This window comes from Emydura macquarii, unplaced genomic scaffold (assembly GCF_026122565.2).
Source record: "Emydura macquarii macquarii isolate MOO-44397 ecotype Brisbane River unplaced genomic scaffold, CSIRO-AGI_Emac_v2 contig_3080, whole genome shotgun sequence".
Classification (NCBI taxonomy): domain Eukaryota; kingdom Metazoa; phylum Chordata; order Testudines; family Chelidae; genus Emydura; species Emydura macquarii.
In genome coordinates, this window is record NW_027133217.1 from 5,169,383 (window position 1) to 5,187,111 (window position 17,729).

Sequence of the window (17,729 nt, forward strand, 5' to 3'; positions counted from 1 at the left end):
TAGATAGCTTTATTCTTATAAAGATCCCAGAGCACGCTTTGTAAATCACAAGTGGTCAGAACCTTAGTTATACATCTTATTGGAAAGACGGCATCTCTAGCAGCACAATGCCCCCAACACCCTGCTGGGGCACTGGTTTAGTGCAAAAATCAGATGGAGGAATTCCTCCATTGAATCATCACCACCACCATTTTCTGCAGCAATCAGGCAGGCATTCAAACAAAGATTGTTATTAATTTGCTAAGCATCAGTGAGCTCAAGTATTGACAAGTTTAGCTTGTGAAATCCACTGGTGGGTATGCCAAGTGGTGGTTCAAATGCATTTACAGATTAACAGAAGGTGTCACGAGAGGCCTCAGAAAGGAAAGAGAGGCACTTTCCATTCCTCAAAGAGACAGACCAATATAATTTAGAAAATAAAATTGTGCAAAAGCAAACAGATCTATTAGAACGTCCGGCCTATTTTTAGTTTTAAACCAGATTAATTTGGATGTGCTCTAGATTAATTAAAATATGATTAAAATTTAAAGTACTCAAGAAAGAACAATAGTTTAGAACAGAAGGCTTTTAAAATATGAAAGCCACTAAATTGGAAATTCAGCCAGCTCCAGTGATCTGCTCATTTTACCTGACTTGAAGATTAGGGGCTGATGTGGTTCCTGGTACAAACAAAAAAAATCTCTAAGTGGCTCATTTTCATATACTAATTTTCTATGTCTGCATACTGAGAGTCTGGTAACAATTTGCTTAACCCTTTGCCTGTTAGCCACACTGCAAATTCAAGTTGTGTGTGGATCTAGTTTTCTTCTAAAGGTGGTCTGATATAGTTAAAAAGCTGCATCTAATGCAGCGCACATAAAGCCAGTTGGAAAGGTTATTGAGAGTCAGAAGTCTGGCCAAACCTTAAAAATGGTTGCTGTTTTTGTGGAGCAAAACGATGACAAGATGTCTAGTCATCAATGCATGAATTCTGCCAACCACTAAAAGATCTAATGCCCTCTGTGCCAAAACCTATTTGGGCTTTGAGTCAAGAGATTAAAATTAAAAATAAAATCCATCCTTTCTATTTACAACATGCTACTATACATCAGATACAATACTAAGGACAGAAGTTGAGAGACATCTTTTGTGGCCACTTGCCTTCAGAGGGTAAGATGGCTGATCAATCAGAGGGTAAGATGGCCTCATTAGTATCCTCTTGCCTTTCCAACTCCAGCAGTAAGAAGGAAGAATGGCTTTGTGCTTAAGCCACTAGCTGCGACTCAGAAAATCTGGTTCAACTCCTAACGCTGTCATAGATTTCCTGTTGGGGACTTTGGGCGAGTCACTTAATCTGTCTGTGCCTCAGTTACCCAGCCATAAAGTGAGGATAATACTTCACTTTCCCCAACTTTCATTTACTTAGACTGTAAACTTTTCAAGGCAGGACTGTCCCTTTCTACGTGTCTGTCCTGCATCTAGCATAACTGTATTATTCATTTGTATGATGGCAGCACGTGCAACCCAAGAACTATTGTGACAGGCACTATACAAACATAAAGAGACCATCCCTTCCCAAAAGGCTTTGAACAGGGCCCCGATCTCAGTTCAGGCCATATGTTTGTAATGCAAATACCAGAACCACAGCTGTGAACTAAGACATGAGACAAATTCTGTCAAGCCCTGCATATAGGTTTCCACCAGTAAAAACAAGCAAAACACAGAAAATGGCACGAGTATAAGAAGAAAGATGGCTGCCCTGATTTTGGCTTCTCTGAATTCCTCAAGGAGTCCACTCTAAAGGCCCTGTGCCACGGGGGGGCTGGGGCCTAAGATAAAGGAAAGGGTGTGTTTGTATAAGAGCGTACGCCCCTACGTGCAGGTCCTGCTCAAATAAATCTGAATCTTGGCATGTCTAAACTACACCCCTGGGACGAGAAAGGCTAAAGTATGTGTCTTGCCATAATACAGAGGTTCACATTAAAACTACTTTTATGGGAATCATGGGCACCCATTTGGGGCAATTGTGGAATGGGGCCCCTGGCATGTGTATGTAACTGTACATAGTATGTACCTCATCGGGCACAAGTCACACTCAAGCAGTGTACACATGCAGCCAGTGGTTCAGACCTCACAAACACTATTCGGAAGCCTCCAGGGAGCCAGCACAGTGCATCCAATGGCACAGAATGTCTGAGCGTAAGACACACAAATTAAAGTCACGATTGCTAGAGCAGGTACATTTGATAGGTGTAAAGAGATCCGTTTTACAGGATTCGCTGTACTGGTTATTTGCTTCATCAAGCTTTAAGGAATGTGTAAGTTACAAACTGAGCTATTCCAGCACTCTGATGCTGTGGATGAATAGTCCCACAACTCTCTGATCTCATAACAGTGATGCTTACCCAAGATAAAGTGTGAATGCAAGACAAAAGTAAATAAATGCAGAGAAAAGTATGAGAGTGAAGTGACTCAACTAAAATCAAACGATCGTATGACCAAAGAGGTACTGAGAAACCACTGGAAAGATACACAATTAAATCCATCAATTATTTACAAATGCTACAGAAATGAATCTCTTTATATATTATCATTTGCTTTATGGCATATGCAAACTGTAGACGTAGTAAACACAAGGGTAATAGTTCCTTGGCAGGAAAGGTTTAACAGAATGGAAATTAGAAAGCACTATATTTATTTTGCCAAACCAAATCTAGTGAACAAAATCCCACTGCCCCTCCTCAACCACAATCCTTAAACTAATATTATCATATCCCTTCCCACACCCAATGACATTATGTCAGCCATGGTCAGCCAGTAGACAAGGGCTCAGCCACAGACCACAGGAACTCAGTAGACTTTTTCTGCAAATCCACTGCCCAGCTAATGGAACGCTGCCCACACAACCACAAAATACTGTTTTTAACATGAATGTCCCATGGTGAAGTCCTGGCAAGCCCTTTCACTTAAGCACCCAATCACAATTCCAGACTATTGAGGGCTTCCGGCTCTAGTGAAAGATATTTAATATTCAGTTCTTTGGGTCACTGCTACAACCATGAGTAGCTTTGTCAAAGAACTTCAGCTACGAATGTTTCTCCCCAGGCCATCCAGTACCTCAGATATTTTCATGTCTTTAATCATCCATTCCCCTCACATCTCTCCGACCTCAAGATGTTCTTTTGATCTTATCCATTCCACCAAAAACTCTACAAAGCATTCCACAGTCCCTAACGGTTACCAGTCCAGGACTAAAGACATTCCAAAAATAAAGAGCATAATTAATTTTCAAGATTGAAACTCTTCAGAAAATACTGTTACTCTGCGCACAAGAGTCTCGAATATCACAAAGTCATTTTTAAAACGGTGGACGCCACAGTTACAATACTGTCCTGTACACATTAACATTGTGCATGTATTGCTTTTATTCACCCTTCAATCTTGACACGGTTGACAAAGGTGCTCAACTATCATTCTTCTCATCTTACAGAGGGGGGAGCTCAGCCGCAGAGTCTATTGCACAGCCAACAGTCCCTGACTCCCAGTCCTGCATCCTATTGATTAGTCGAGTCTGCTTCCCAGTAAAACACTCCATTCTCTCCATAGTATCTCCATTTGTTTTGCAGTATGGAGCAAAGCTAATGGACATATTCAGTGCACTGAGGAGTTTGCCAGATACCTACTTGCCAGATGCAGATATACAACGCCCAGCTCACCTGCTCCATGCCAGTACGGTCCAGGAGCAGCACTTTGAACGCCAACCATACTCCACAATAGTTGGGAGAATTTGTATCGGACCTCCATGACGGTGCTGGTCCTGGGCCCTACTATAAAGTGCACCCCACAGAAACATGTATTTTGTGTATCTGCCTTCAGTAGTAGTGATCTGCCCCTTCAGTCACTCCTAGGCTCTCTTCTTCCAGACTTCCCTTCCCTTCTAATTTACCCCACCACTTTCCTTCTCTACGGGGAGAAGCATCAGGCTTGCATGGATTCCCCATTGAGCTGTCTGACTCTGTTCCAGACCTCTGGAGTAGAGAGAAGATATGGTACACAGAGAACTGCTGGGAGCAGCAGCACTAAAGAAGAGGCCAGTGTCACGCTGGCTGGATTGGGGGGGGGGAGGGGGGGGCATTTATTATATTATTTAATATATAATAATTATTATTATATTATTAGTATGTCAAAATTGTAATAATTAATATAATATATGTTGTGTCAGGTACTGTTGGAAAGGCTATAATGTGCTAAGTAAGATGATGATGCTTATGTTCATGTGTTATATGTGTAAAGGAAGTTATGGATATGTTTGATATATCCGTATTTCAAATTGTGCTGTGTCTGGGCGACACCCCAGACAGGATGGCTGCAGCACTAGCCTCCTGCTTAATGGCCCATTAAGAAATTCACAGATATAGGGGGCCAAGGAAAAGAAGCCAGGGATATACCTGATGAGTCACCAGTCACTCATGTGACCCTGGACTCCATCTTATTTCTGTAAAATTCCACAAGCAGCATGGCAAAGACCAAAGGACATAAAAGGCAGCTGCCTGAGATCCATTTTGTCTTTAGTCTGTCTTCAGTCTACCGTCTACCTCTGGATCAACTCATCTACAACTGAACTGAAGCTGTGAAACAAAGGACTGAGACCCATTCAGGTACTGGATGTACACCAGAGGGACTATACAAGCCTGCAAACTCCACAATTCTTCTAGAAACCTGATATATATGGACTTTCAAATCATTTGTATGTATCTGATTGATTTAATCATTTAACACTTCTCTTATGGTTTATTTCTTTCCTTTATAATAAACCTTTAGTTTTAGTTACTAAAGGATTGGCTGGCAGCATGGCATTTTGGGTAAGATCCAAACTTATATCAATCTGGTACTGTGGCTGGCCCTTTGGAGTCAGGAGAAACCTTTTTGGTAAAGAGCACAGAGTTTTAAATAATTGATCTCTTTACTGGACCTAGTGGCCGATTGGGAGCCAGAGACTGAAATGCAGTAAAGGGGGCTGTGTATATTTTTATTTTGGCTTCTTGATAACCAGTGTGGAGAATCAGAAGCACTGTTTGTGGCTGGTTGGGAAGTCTGACTTCAGTGTCACCCACCAGTGTTGGGAGAATCTGCTCTCCTTTTACAGCCTGCCTTGACGTTGGCATTTTCAGGTGGCTACCCTAGGCACGGACGGATCACAGCCATCAATGTGCAGACAAGACCAATACTTGTGCTCCTCTTCAACGTGACCTGCTGGAGGCAGGAGCAGTCAGGATCACGCCTTAGTGAGGAGCAGCCGACATTCGCCATTCGTCACTGCAGAGTACCATAATAGTTTCCAAGCACAGACAAAGGCTGTGTATTTTTCATGAACTGGCCCTGGAATAAAGGATTCCTAAACAGCCCCTTCTAAAACTGCTGCAAAATATGTATATATAGTAGACTCTCATTCGTCGCAACACATCGGTGTCCTTTTGCTATGTTGCTCCTAAGCGGCTGCTGTTGTTACGGGGAGCGCTGACAATTCACAGTAAGGAAAGTGGTCTCAGGGGAAATGTTGCTTGTAAGCGGCAGATGCTCTTACAAGGTGTTGCTGCAAACAAGAGTCTACTGTGTCTCCAACACTCCTCACAGCTTGTGGTCAACATCCCTTCCTGTAACATTTTGGTGTTTATGCTCTTCCTGTTACCAATGCAAAGGCTAGTTCCATAGTTATATGGCTGACAGGCTGAGAGACAAACCGGTAACCCTGCTGAATACAGAAGTGTGCACAAGTGCATGCTAGGATGAATGGCAGAGAGGAAGTAGCTGCACTAATGAAATTGAGACTTTGCTTTTATCGGCCCTTGAAATCCTCAAAAAAAGGTCAACTTCACTTCAGTTATTGCACATTTTGTCAGAAAGTTCAGTGATTCGCGCAAAGACTTTTGGGGGGGAGGGGTCATGGTGTCCATCCACTGCAACCAGCGCCTCCCACTGGCCATCCTGGGGATTAGCTCTGTCAGCTCGCGCGCGCCCTCCGGTGTTGTCTCCTCTCGCTCTGCTGCCCTGCTCACTCCCGGGTTTTCAGACCTGCTGTCTGGCTGGTGCCTCCAACGCCCTTGCCACTCCCCAGTGGCTGGTAGGGGAACCTAGGGCTGCCCTCTACACTGGGTTCCAGCCCAGAGATCCTATACCAATCTGCCACAACCTGTACGTCCTACCTCTTGTTGCTGTTTCCTTGCGCTTCTTCCTACATATCTGGCTCTCCTCCTCTATGGCTTTGCCAGACTCCAGGTCCCTCCACTCAGGGAGTAACTGCAGCCTACCTCCCTACAGCCTTTCCCAGAAGCCCCCCAGCTGCAGGCAGCTACCTGGCTTTATAATGCCTCACCTGTTCCTGCACAGATGAGCCAGTTTCTAATTAGCTGCCCCCATCCTAAAACTCCCCTGCTTGCAGCCTAATTAACTGATTGGACCCACCTGGCCTAAACCAGCTCTTGCAGACCCCATCACCAGGGGACAGGAATAAGCTGTCCATAATTTACATTTCCCCCTTTCCTCTCACCTTCTCTCAAAAGCAGACAGTCCTAGAAACGTCAATTGAATTTCATGCATAAGGTCTTTGTGAAATCTAGTTCACAGCATCCCCCCCCTTTTTTTTTTAAACCAAAAAAGATGTATTTGGGAATTTATCCTTGGGTGAGGGAAGGGGATGGGTTGAAATGATTTTTCAAGTATTATTTTGGGTACCTCAATTACTGGGGGCCCAACCTGAGGCAATTCAGAGGGACCAGATTTTCAGAAAGCAGGTGCTCAGCATTTTCTGAAAAATCAGGCCCTTCAAGACCTCTCAGTTTGGGTACTCAAAAATGGATGCTCCCAAAAATCAGTCACTTCAGAAAACCTTGGCTGGGTTTATTAGGATTATCAAAATGGCCCCTTGGAGCCAAAGGGGCTCTGGTGAACTTTGAAATGATTAATGATGCTTATATGTTTTTTTTTTTGTTTTAAAAAAAGATCTCTAGTCCGTTTCCCTGCAAAGACACCTTTCAAACTTGGGGGTTTCTGTTGAATTTAACCTTACTTTTGTCTTTCCTGGGTTTCTAGTAGCGATTTTTGAGAACTACAATGGTTTTGCAAGGTTTTCATTTAACCCTCCCTAAAATTACTGCTGTGTACTTGCAACCTCAGATCCAATTTAATTAAAGGGGAGGTTTGTGTCTGGAATTACACAAGAGAGGGAGAATGAACAACTACAGGCATTCGAATAAGTGGCTATTTTGCATGATGCTATCACTAACCCACAAAAGCAATATTAAAGTGTGAACAGGAAAAGGACAATGCCAGGAACACCCCCAATATATTCTTCAAGAAATAATTTCCAGGGGCACAATCAGTTTGAAAGTCACATCCGTCAAAAATGTTGTCTTCATTAGAGATATCAGTAACACTTCGTGAAAACATATTCCTTTGCATTTCCAGGTTGCTTACTTTGCATATTTCACAGCATTCTGCATATGGTCAATCTCTCCATTGCTGAAAAGGCTTCAACAATCATCGACAGGAGAAAAATGTGTTTGGTTTTTTTAAGGAATGTAAAACAAATTCATGACATAATATTTGAAGGAAGCTGTATCAAACGGGAATTTTTAAAAGTTAGCCATTTTACTGCAACGTCGTCCCTGCCCCCACATTTTTCTGTCCAATCCACCTGGTGGCTCTTGCATCTAAATTAGACTGCAAGCTATCAGGGGTAGGGACTCTTTCTACTACATGTCTGTACCACACCTAGCACAATGGCATCCCCAGATGTTACTACAATACAAATAAATGATCGTCCAAAAAAATTCAAATTGATAGTGTCCGTTTAAAGAAACCTAAAACAGGGAAGGGGAAAGTATAAATGGGCATGAAGTGACCTGGAAAACCAGTATTCAAACATTTAATTTTCAGTATAGAATGGAGGTGGCATGAACTTGTGACTTTTCAATGTATCAAAATCCCAAAGCTATTTCACCCTGACCCTGATTTATCAAAAAAATAAAACAAGGCAAAAAACAAGCACCACCACCCTCCCCCAAAAAAACCAGCAAAAGGTGGAGGATAAACACACTGAGAGCTTCTCATTAGTTGGATTTTTCTTCTTTTTTTTTTAATGTGCATCCAGCGTTCCAGAGAAAGGGGGAATAAGAAGACCTGGACTATAGTAAATGAAGAGCTCTGTGTATAAAATCTAGAGATGAGCCTTGCACCGCTTCACAGAATGGATGTTTCAGACGAGGGCACATATATGCTGCTTTAACCTGCTTATCTTGACAGTACCTGTTTAAGTTCTTGAGTTTCTGACTCGGACACAATTTGTTTTTGCTTTTCCAGCTGAACCTGCCCACTGCCTCCTCCCGATGAGGATCCAGGCTGCACCACGTTTTCTATGAGTCCAGTGGCTGAAAAGTGAAATTCAGACAGTCATTCAGTGACATCTGCTGGAACAGGTGGAGAACACAGGAGATAAAAACAAGTTAGGTGCTTTATGCTTTGTACAGTGGAAGCTCCTGTTGGGATGCAAGCAGGGCCCAAGCATAATTTTTTCATGTCCAGTACAAACTCCCATACACATACTATAATCCCTCATCCCATACGTACAATCTCATGAGCGATGAAAATTTTTTCCTCATGGTAATGGGGACTGCAGCCTGGGCTAGGCCACCTAGGGCCTCTGGGCCCCGGTAAAGTGTACCCATCCCCACCCCCCAATGTGAGGGCCTGGATGCAAGAGGAACTTAAATGAGAACCATGGCATTTAATAACGCACTGTTCCTCCAAAATGAAAACCCTTACCCACGTAACACATCAGAGATCATACAACAGTCGTAACTACACAAACAACTTCTCAGGCTAATCTGCAGAATGTAGCAACTGGAAGGGCTGCCATGCTCCAGACAGGCTACTTAGTACCATGGGGCCAATTGCTAAAAGATTAATTTTAGACCACAAGCAGCCATTTGAACCAGAGGGCACTTCAGAGGCAAGATGTTTGCTCACTATAGGAAAACTGTTGGCTCTTTCTGCTTCCCCTTCACCCATGAGTCAATTCACTTTGCAGAACACAGACTGGCCTGGAGAACACCTGTGAATCATGTCAGCTAGCCTCGGAACAAAAGGGCAATGCTGACGCTGATACACACAGAGCTAATCAGTGCAGCAGCACGGATTTGACTTCTGAAGCAGCATGCCACCTGTCCTTTATTTAAAGCACTGGCTCCTATTGCAATATCTGATACCTCTTGTCCCAGGGAAGTTTCACAATTAAAGGCCATTATTTATAATGCAGATTGTCTCGGGTGTTCAGCACCAACCATATTTACGTATCAAGACACTCCAAACATCCCAGAAGTGGTCCCACTTAAAGGGGCACCAAACTCTGAAGGAAGCTGCCACTGCTGCCTGCTATCACACAGCCTGACCTAAAAGAGCACAATAACAGCAGCTGCTGGAGACATCAGGAAAGCAAGTAAATAAGTCGGAAGCTGAAGCAAACTCTGGATCCAAAGAACTGGTGCCAAGCTGGCTGGCTGCCTGACAGCACATACGCTACTACTTTGGATAGCGTTACTACTTAATGAAAAAGGAGACAAAAGCTAAACTAAAAATACAAAAACCTAAATCCCTCACAAGTAATTATTGCAAACCCATAATCCCCTGGAATTATTTGGTTATCAGTCTGTTCGTTATTGGACTCAGATAGTCAAGCTTTAAGACAAGCAAGTCATTCACTGTGCTCGTGGTACTCTGTCCAACTCCCTCTTGTACTCTCTGAGCCACTAAGTGTCAAGCACCACATTTTTTTAAAACATACTGTTTGTCGTAAACTGCTACTGCAATCTTGTTTAAATGAACACGGAAAAAACTTCTGCCTATGGTGAGACAAGATTCTGTGTGTCTCTTACCAGTCAAGTGCCATTAAAAACTGTTTAATTCATTAGAATATTCATATTCAAAATTTATTCACTAGGAAATATACTCTGTCCTGTTTATCTTGGAGAAAAGAGAAATAGGAGAGGACATGATAAAGATACACAAAATAACAAATGGGATACCGGAGGGAGATTGGGCATATTTATTTACATAATAAAAAGGAGATTAAATTAAATTGAAAGGCAGAAACATTTAAAGCTGATAAATGGAAATGCATTTTCTTCACACAAAGCACAATTGGCCCAGGGAACTCATTGCCACAAGGTATCAAGGTCAAGAGTTTAGCAGGCCTCAAAAAAGTATCGGACATTTATATGGATAACAAGAAAACCTAGTTATAATAGTAAGGATTAAAAATTAAGGAGTTTTGGAAGGAATGTAAAACTCCCATGCTGCAGGACATAAGCCAGCCTCTAACTATTGGGGTCTGGAGGACACTTTCCCTAGGGGCAGTCTACCCTAGAGTTGTGCACTTTAGGATTTTTTGTACATTCCTTTGAAGTAGCTGGTACTACTGGCCAGGTGGTCTACCGGTCTGATCCAGTCCGGCAGAATCTATCTTACACTAAGGCACAAGAACTAGATAACCGTAGGTTGTTGAACACCCTATATGGGTTTGTCCAATGGGCTAAAACTAGTAAGCAAACGCAAGGCAATCAGACGACTGGTTTCAGGCAAAGTAGTAGACACAGAATGCTTCAGTGAGGATTTTTCTTGAACCCAAGTCAAAACTATGAGGGAAATATATATTCTTGATACATATACATATATATGAATGTGAAGCATGCATAGTTTGTTTTTTAACTCTCTCATTGTGGAATTATACTTAGGTGATATATTAAAATGGTTCTGTTCTGTACCAAAAACTGCACATCTGTAGAATACCCACAACCATGGAAATGCCATGGGTTAGCATCTGCTATTACAGAAAGTGTCAATTATGAAGACACCTGTACAAAAGATTATCTGTGTATTTTAGTTCATAAATGAAAATTCAGCATCTGAAAAAAACAAAAAACAAAACATATGTATATATCCCCCTCCCCCCCCTTTGGAAAAATTCCATGCTTCCATCATAGGTATGTATGGAAAACCCACAGACTAAAAGGCAGTCAATGACTGCCATCTTGTGGCAACAATATGTCAGAAGTACTGGAGCTACAGAACGAACAAATAAGGGAAAGAAGTTTTGGTGGAGTCATAGAAGTCATGATTTCCACAACCTCCAGTTTCTTCTACTGGCATTTCCAACTAAAACAGTAAAAATGCAGGTGGGGATAGAACAGCAACATCCTCAACTCACTGACTCAGATGCAAACAAAGCAGAGCAGTGAGAAATGAAGCAAAATAGGGCTTTATAATAATTATTTTATGTAACAAGCATTAAGTCTATCAGGAACTGAACTCCAATCTGCCTGGACAACTCAGTGCTTGGAAATCAGTAGGTTGTTTTTCCTCTAAGTTGTTGTGCTTACATTTTAGTGCCAAATGCCTACGAGTTATTTCCTTAAAAATTAGCAAGCTTTTCCAAGCCCCAGTCCTTGAAAACTTGTCAAAGAGAACATTTTCTGCCTGCTGAAATCCAATTTTAGTTTGGTGCATAGAAAATAATGTTGGTTTCATCTATTCTTCTGTCATGTCAGCTTTCTATTGCAGTTCAAAATTTTAAATGCATTGGGAATGTATCATTTTATCAGGTTTGTTTCTCAGTCAACTGCCCATTTAAAAAAAAAAAAAAAAAGATCCATTCGTATCTCAGTACCAGTTTAGTTCTGCAACCCCTCTCCATGATATCTGAGGGCCTTCCAGGGTAGAATGGCAATAGTGAAATCCTACTGGACTTGAAGGAAACATTAGCTCTTCTCCCATTTGGGGTTATAGAAAACTGTGTTTGCAGAATATTTTTGGAGGGCATGTGGGGGGAGGAGGGGAAGATAGTGATAGTTAATTTCACTCTGGTTGGATGGAAAGGTTTTTAATCTTGCAGCATATCCTTAAAATTGTTATACTATGGATTCATCTCCTCTCCTCTAAAATCAATATGTTTTCGTGCACACAGAATATGGTTTTAAAAACAAATTCCCAGTCATAGAAGGAGCTAGGATTAATAGGACTCTGCTGCTTTTTGATACGCTGTAATTTTCATTATTATTATTATGTCTATTGAAGTTGGTGTTTAACACGTTGGTCGTTTTAAATTGTGCAGGACTCAAAGTTTTTTAAATGGGCTATGATTAACTCAGTGACTGGTTCAGTGTAGAGCTACCTCTAGCTATCATCAGCCAAAAGGAAAAGAGCTGTGAGACATGACTCAAGCGTGCAGAAAGAGAAGGGGGTGGACCTCAAAAGACCACTGTCAAAAGATGGGCCAAAATCCAACAAGGGCAAGAGAGCAAAGAGAAAAGAGGCACTTAAAATGGAGACAGGTATCTGAAGGAAACAAATCAATCATTTTCAAAAGCAACTAGTATGATTAGGTAACTCAGCTTCTGAGTGCTCAGCACTTTCTGAAAATTGGACCCCTTTAAGATGGGATCCTGTGGGGGAGAGGAGTGGGGCAGACTCAATACACGCACAATCACTGATCGCTTGGGAAAATGTAGGCCTTGGGATGTAGAACCAAACCCCGGCAAAGGTTGTTCAAGTTTGTAGGTAAATGCTCATCCCATCTCTTCATCCCCATCCCTTGCTCTCATATACAGGTACCTGTCACTAGTGACATTGACTAATGTTGCTCTCTTACTGTTAAAGGTTTCCTTTTATCATTTGCGTGGTCTCATCACCATTAGATTATTAAGACAAGGAAGAGGACTCGAACTATAAAACCTGCATAGTTTTCTTCCAAATTTTATGATCTGTTGAAGAACATTTGTTACTAATGAACCAGCTTCGAGACTGATCGCTTAATTTCTGTCATTTACCTGCTTGCCATATGGAATTGCCAAAATCTGCCTGAGGAGATTTCCTTGCACCGACAAATCCCAATGCATCTTCCAAAAACTGTATTTTCTTACTAAATTGCATCTCCAAGACTGGGATTGCTTCCGGCATCTTTGCTGACAATAGCCGATAAGAGGTGTCTGGCTTCCCAATAAACCTCTGACGAATGCTGATCTCATATGGCGTATGAACTTTGATATCATCTACATCTTTCGATTCAAACCGGTGAATGACCTGAGAACTGGAGTCACTGATTTCCAGGCCAGAAACCAGAAGTGTGAGTTTTCCTGGCATGACATTAGAGTTCGTTCTGTGGGTGATGATAACTGGAATTCTGGTTATTACTCCTTCCTGATTCTTTGATCCTGAAATCACGGCTTCTTCCTTTGGCTTTGCGTCCGATGACCCTTTCCAGAGTTTGCCACTGAATGGCCACCAAGAAGGTGATTCAAGTTCCGTCAACAACCTAATAGGAAAGAGAATATATATAAAAAAAAAAATGAAAACCAATAGGAAATCCCCACTATCCTTCTACCTCAGAACAAATGATCTTTCTTGATTAAGAAATAAACACTTGAAAATGAACTCTTCATTCCTATAATCATTTTAAAAAAGCCACGTTGCACTTTTAAAACATCTTGTATCCAGAGATCTCAAAGAACTTTATAAATGTTATGGAGAAGACCCCCCCCCCCCCCACCCTCTTGCTCTACATACTATTTTATTAATTTTATAGATGGATATGTTAAAGCAAAGGAAATAAGTGACTCATTCAAGCAAGTCCATGTCAGAACCCAAACCAGGAATCAAGTCCCCTATTTTCACCATGAATGTGTGCCAGATGTTCAAGCTTATGATTTGTTACCTGGGCACTGAGGACACACTGCTGTGAGCAACAAACTGGAACTTACTGATGGGGGGAATACGAGGGCTGATGTCCCTAGGGCGTTTTTCTTCAGTGTCAGAAGCAGTGCTACACAGAGGATTTTGAGGGCCTGGAGCAAAATATGAAACTAAGCCCCCCTACCCTTCCCAAAAAATTACCACTAAAGGGAGGCCCAAGGAAGTGGGGGTCGGGTTGAAGAGTGAGCTCATCCTACACTCAACCCTGTGGGCTGGCCCAGCTCCCCTTCTGGGTGTTGTGATCTGGTGTGCGGGTTCACAGCACCACTCAGGTTTGGTTGGTGGCTCTTCTGTCATAACAGAGGGATGGCCAAGACAAACTTGAGATGTGTTACAGCCTGTGAACTAAGTTGCAATGCCACTTGGCCTGGGCTCCCTCTCTAAGGGGGGAGCCTGATGCAAACTTCCTCCACCCCATCCATCCTTCAGACTACACTGAAAAGTCTGGAGGCAACCAAAACCAGTATTGGTGTTTTCACATGCAAACTGTTTTGCTTTGGAGATTATCTAGCAGTAGATGCTTAAGTACTAATGAGAATTTCACTTTCCAGCTTCATCAGAAATGGCTTTAGCAGATAAAGATATGACACCTTATCAAATATTATCACACAACAAATGCCAGGACAGAGTACATTTACTACTGTAAAAGCTCATGGAGAAATTTTGGCACAATAAGGCACTATAGCAGTTTTACTGGTTTATTGACATTTGTTGGGAAGGAGTTTGGTTTAACCATGTTCGCATTTTCCATGATCTAGAAAGGTACTATCCAATTAAATGCATCATGTTGGCACTATCTTGCAAAGAACTTTTGAAAATAAATAATTATATGAGTATGAAAGCTGTTCTACATGAGAGTTTGAGACTTCAAGTTCCTGTTTAGTTTGGCTGCAAACACAGAATTGAATCTCAAAAGGAAGCTATAACCAAATACACTTTGTTCAGTAGCCAACAAAGTTCTGTACAACGTTCAAACAGGCCTGCTAAAAGAAATCCATCTACTTTAAAAGATAAAATTAAGAAAGGCCAAAAAAAAAAATTGGGAATAAGACACTGAATTTATAATAAAAGAGGAAAGCACAACTTGTTTCAAGAGCCTACTCCCAAGTACAATATGAACATCAGATATTTATGTCGCTAGCATGCAAGATGAGTAATGGCGCTGGAGCAGACTACTGAGATCTTGTAGTCTTCCTAAAAATGATATGTTGAGAGTGATGGAGCAGAAACTTTTAAACCAGAATTCTAAAATGTTACACTATTACTGCTTTTGGGCCCCATTCTGTAGTCAGGAAGTTGAACTGCAGTTCTATGCACAGAGCAACTATGAAAACCAGACCCTGTAAGCATGCACTATCTTCTGAGACCAAAGCAGCATTACAGGACATCAACACCTGGAGTCAGCTGACCATGGGGAAATTTAAAACAATTTTTTGAAGTGTTAAAACTAACTAACTAGAAACACGAGAAACAATTACATGGTCTGGTTTCTATAGGAAACAAACTAGGACAGTGTTTTCCTCTTAGTTTTTAACTGCAGTTTATCTTTCTCCCAACCACTTTGCTACCTACCACGACACAGTGGCATTTTGGTTGTGTCATCAGTCTATCGATTACAAGATTTTGCAATTGCACAGACCCCCTGAAAAACCTTGCCAACTGTCTGTGGTTTCCACGGAGCTCACGCGTTGTCCATCAAATTGCAGGATCAGAGTCTTAGGCTGTAGACTCCCTGGGGCAGGGAACTTGTGTCATATGTATCCAAAGTGTCTTGCGCATCAATGACATTATAACAACAGATTTGCAAAACTGGATAAGCCTATTTTTGTCTTTAAAGACTGAGTCACATCAGACTCAATTTTGCTCATTGATACACCCAGGCAATTCCAGTTGTGTGTGCATGCTCATCTCCAGTTGCCTTCAAGCACAGGATTTGGCACACTGTATAAGGAACATAGTAGATTTAACATAATAATCCAAAGCACTCCACAATATAAGGTTACACTGAGCATTTAAAGTTGTTAGTTTAATACGAAGGTTACAGTTTTTTGTATTTAATTTTTAAATTTGTGTCTTAAAAAGGAAAAATAGATTAAAACACTGATTTCTCGACTGATTTCACAGTGTACTTCTACAGTATGAAACCAGCACAACAATTCCAGTATGAAGAGCAGTACAAAACAACCAAACTTAATACCTTCCATATTGTTAATAATATCTTAGGGCAGATCTACACTACCGTGTAAGTTGATGTAACTTACGTCACTCAGGGGTGTGAAAAAGCCACACTTCTGAGCAATGCAAGTTACCTAAGTGCTGTCCATACCAGTGCTATGTTGGCGGGAGATGCTCTTCTGCCGACAAAGCTTCTGCTTCTCATGAGGGGGGGAGTAATTATGCCAATGGGAGAGAGCTCTCCAGTCAGCATATAGCATTTTCACCAGACGAGCTATAGCAGCACAGCTGCATTAACATAGCTGCGCCGATATAGTGCTTTCAGTGTAGACTAGCTCTTGGTTCTTAAAATCAAAATCTTATAGAGTTTTAAGCCATAAGGGCTCTTACGATCATCCAGTGAGACCTCTTGCCTAGCACAGGACAGAGAATTTCATCAAGTGGTGCTTGCACCATGCTAGTAACTTGTGGTTAAGCTATATTATATATTTTAGAAAGACATCCAATCTTGATTTAAAGACTTTAAGTGATAGAGTATCCACCACCTTTCTAGGTAAACTCTTCCAACGGTTAATTTCCCTTACAAAAAGAAAAAACATTGCACCTTTCATATTCTGCACGAGCAAAGCTGATTATTCAAATCAATATAAATCAGCAAGAATATGTTAAACAACAAATAGGCCTGAGTCGCCCTCATTAAAAAACTAGCCCCGTGGTAAATTTCAACTTGAGTTGTGCTGGGTTTGATGTGTGTGTGGTGTTGTATAAATATATTCGCAGTACAGCAGAAAATGGACTCTCTCTTCACCCCAGGTAACTCAAAGATAAGGTGAACTACTTTTGCTTAAACATCTGAAGAACTCACTTTTGGGCTGTGTACCCTAAGGGTATGGTAGGTAAAATATAGGTATTCGGTAAGAAAGTAATTCAAGAAGCCTACAGGCCTCAGCGCCTTGAAGACAATAGCTTAGCCAAATTGAGCATAAACCCAAGATGCCTTACCATAAGCTGCTAGCCATGAATAACTTTAGATCACAAAACAGCAAGCTATAATAAACAAATATGGTGAAATTGCTGATAGGTAACAGAAGAATACAAGTTATTGACAGCTTCGGATATTTTAGGATGAGACCATCAGCAGATGTGCAACTGCAAGAATGGCATTATAACCAATAGACATATACTGTAATAAGCTTGAGGTAAATGAAATAATAACCTATGAGAAGCACCTCAACATTATTATCATGAGGAACTTAGGTTTTGGACAGAGGAGTCTGGACATCCTTATGAATATTCATGGAAGCCATAAAACCCTACAACAGGTCTAACCATGGATTATGTCGATGCAATCTTCTTGGCAAGTCAGAGATAGGTGATCCACGAGTGGTCCTGTCTCGCCCATTCTAGGTCCCCGCAACGGATGATGAGAGCATATGGATGCTCAGATGCTGGATATTTTGACCATTCTGTATTATTTCTACCTACTTTGCTGAGTTGGAGAGTTTGTGATTTTGCTAATTGTGCTAATAAAAATATTACAAGGCCCAAGGGCCTTTCCTATTTGTGAGCATCTCTCCCATGGGCATCAGAATTCTCATTCTAATAATTCTGGGTCTGATTCTGCAGCAGAACTCTATCAGACTTCAGAATGTCAATTTGGGAATTCTAATCAATACAGGAGGTAGCATCTGAGACTACATATGGAAAATTTCATCACGTTTTTTTTTTTAAATACAAAGTTGTAGGGAACTAACAAAACCAGGGATAGAAGAGAA

The 17,729-nt window shown here is 41.4% G+C and overlaps 1 protein-coding gene across 4 annotated transcripts in view; it reads right to left on the reverse strand.

Moving 5' to 3' along the window:
- The window catches only part of SNAP47 (synaptosome associated protein 47), a 55,737-nt gene that overhangs the window by 25,042 nt on the left and 12,966 nt on the right, over window positions 1-17,729 (reverse strand). For all 4 annotated transcript variants that reach the window (XM_067530439.1, XM_067530438.1, XM_067530440.1 and 1 more), the window contains 2 exons: window positions 12,858-13,342; window positions 8,284-8,405 (listed from right to left, as the gene is read on the reverse strand). In XM_067530439.1, coding sequence (XP_067386540.1) covers window positions 8,284-8,405; window positions 12,858-13,342 — 607 coding nt within the window. The remainder of the gene's footprint in view (window positions 1-8,283; window positions 8,406-12,857; window positions 13,343-17,729) is intronic.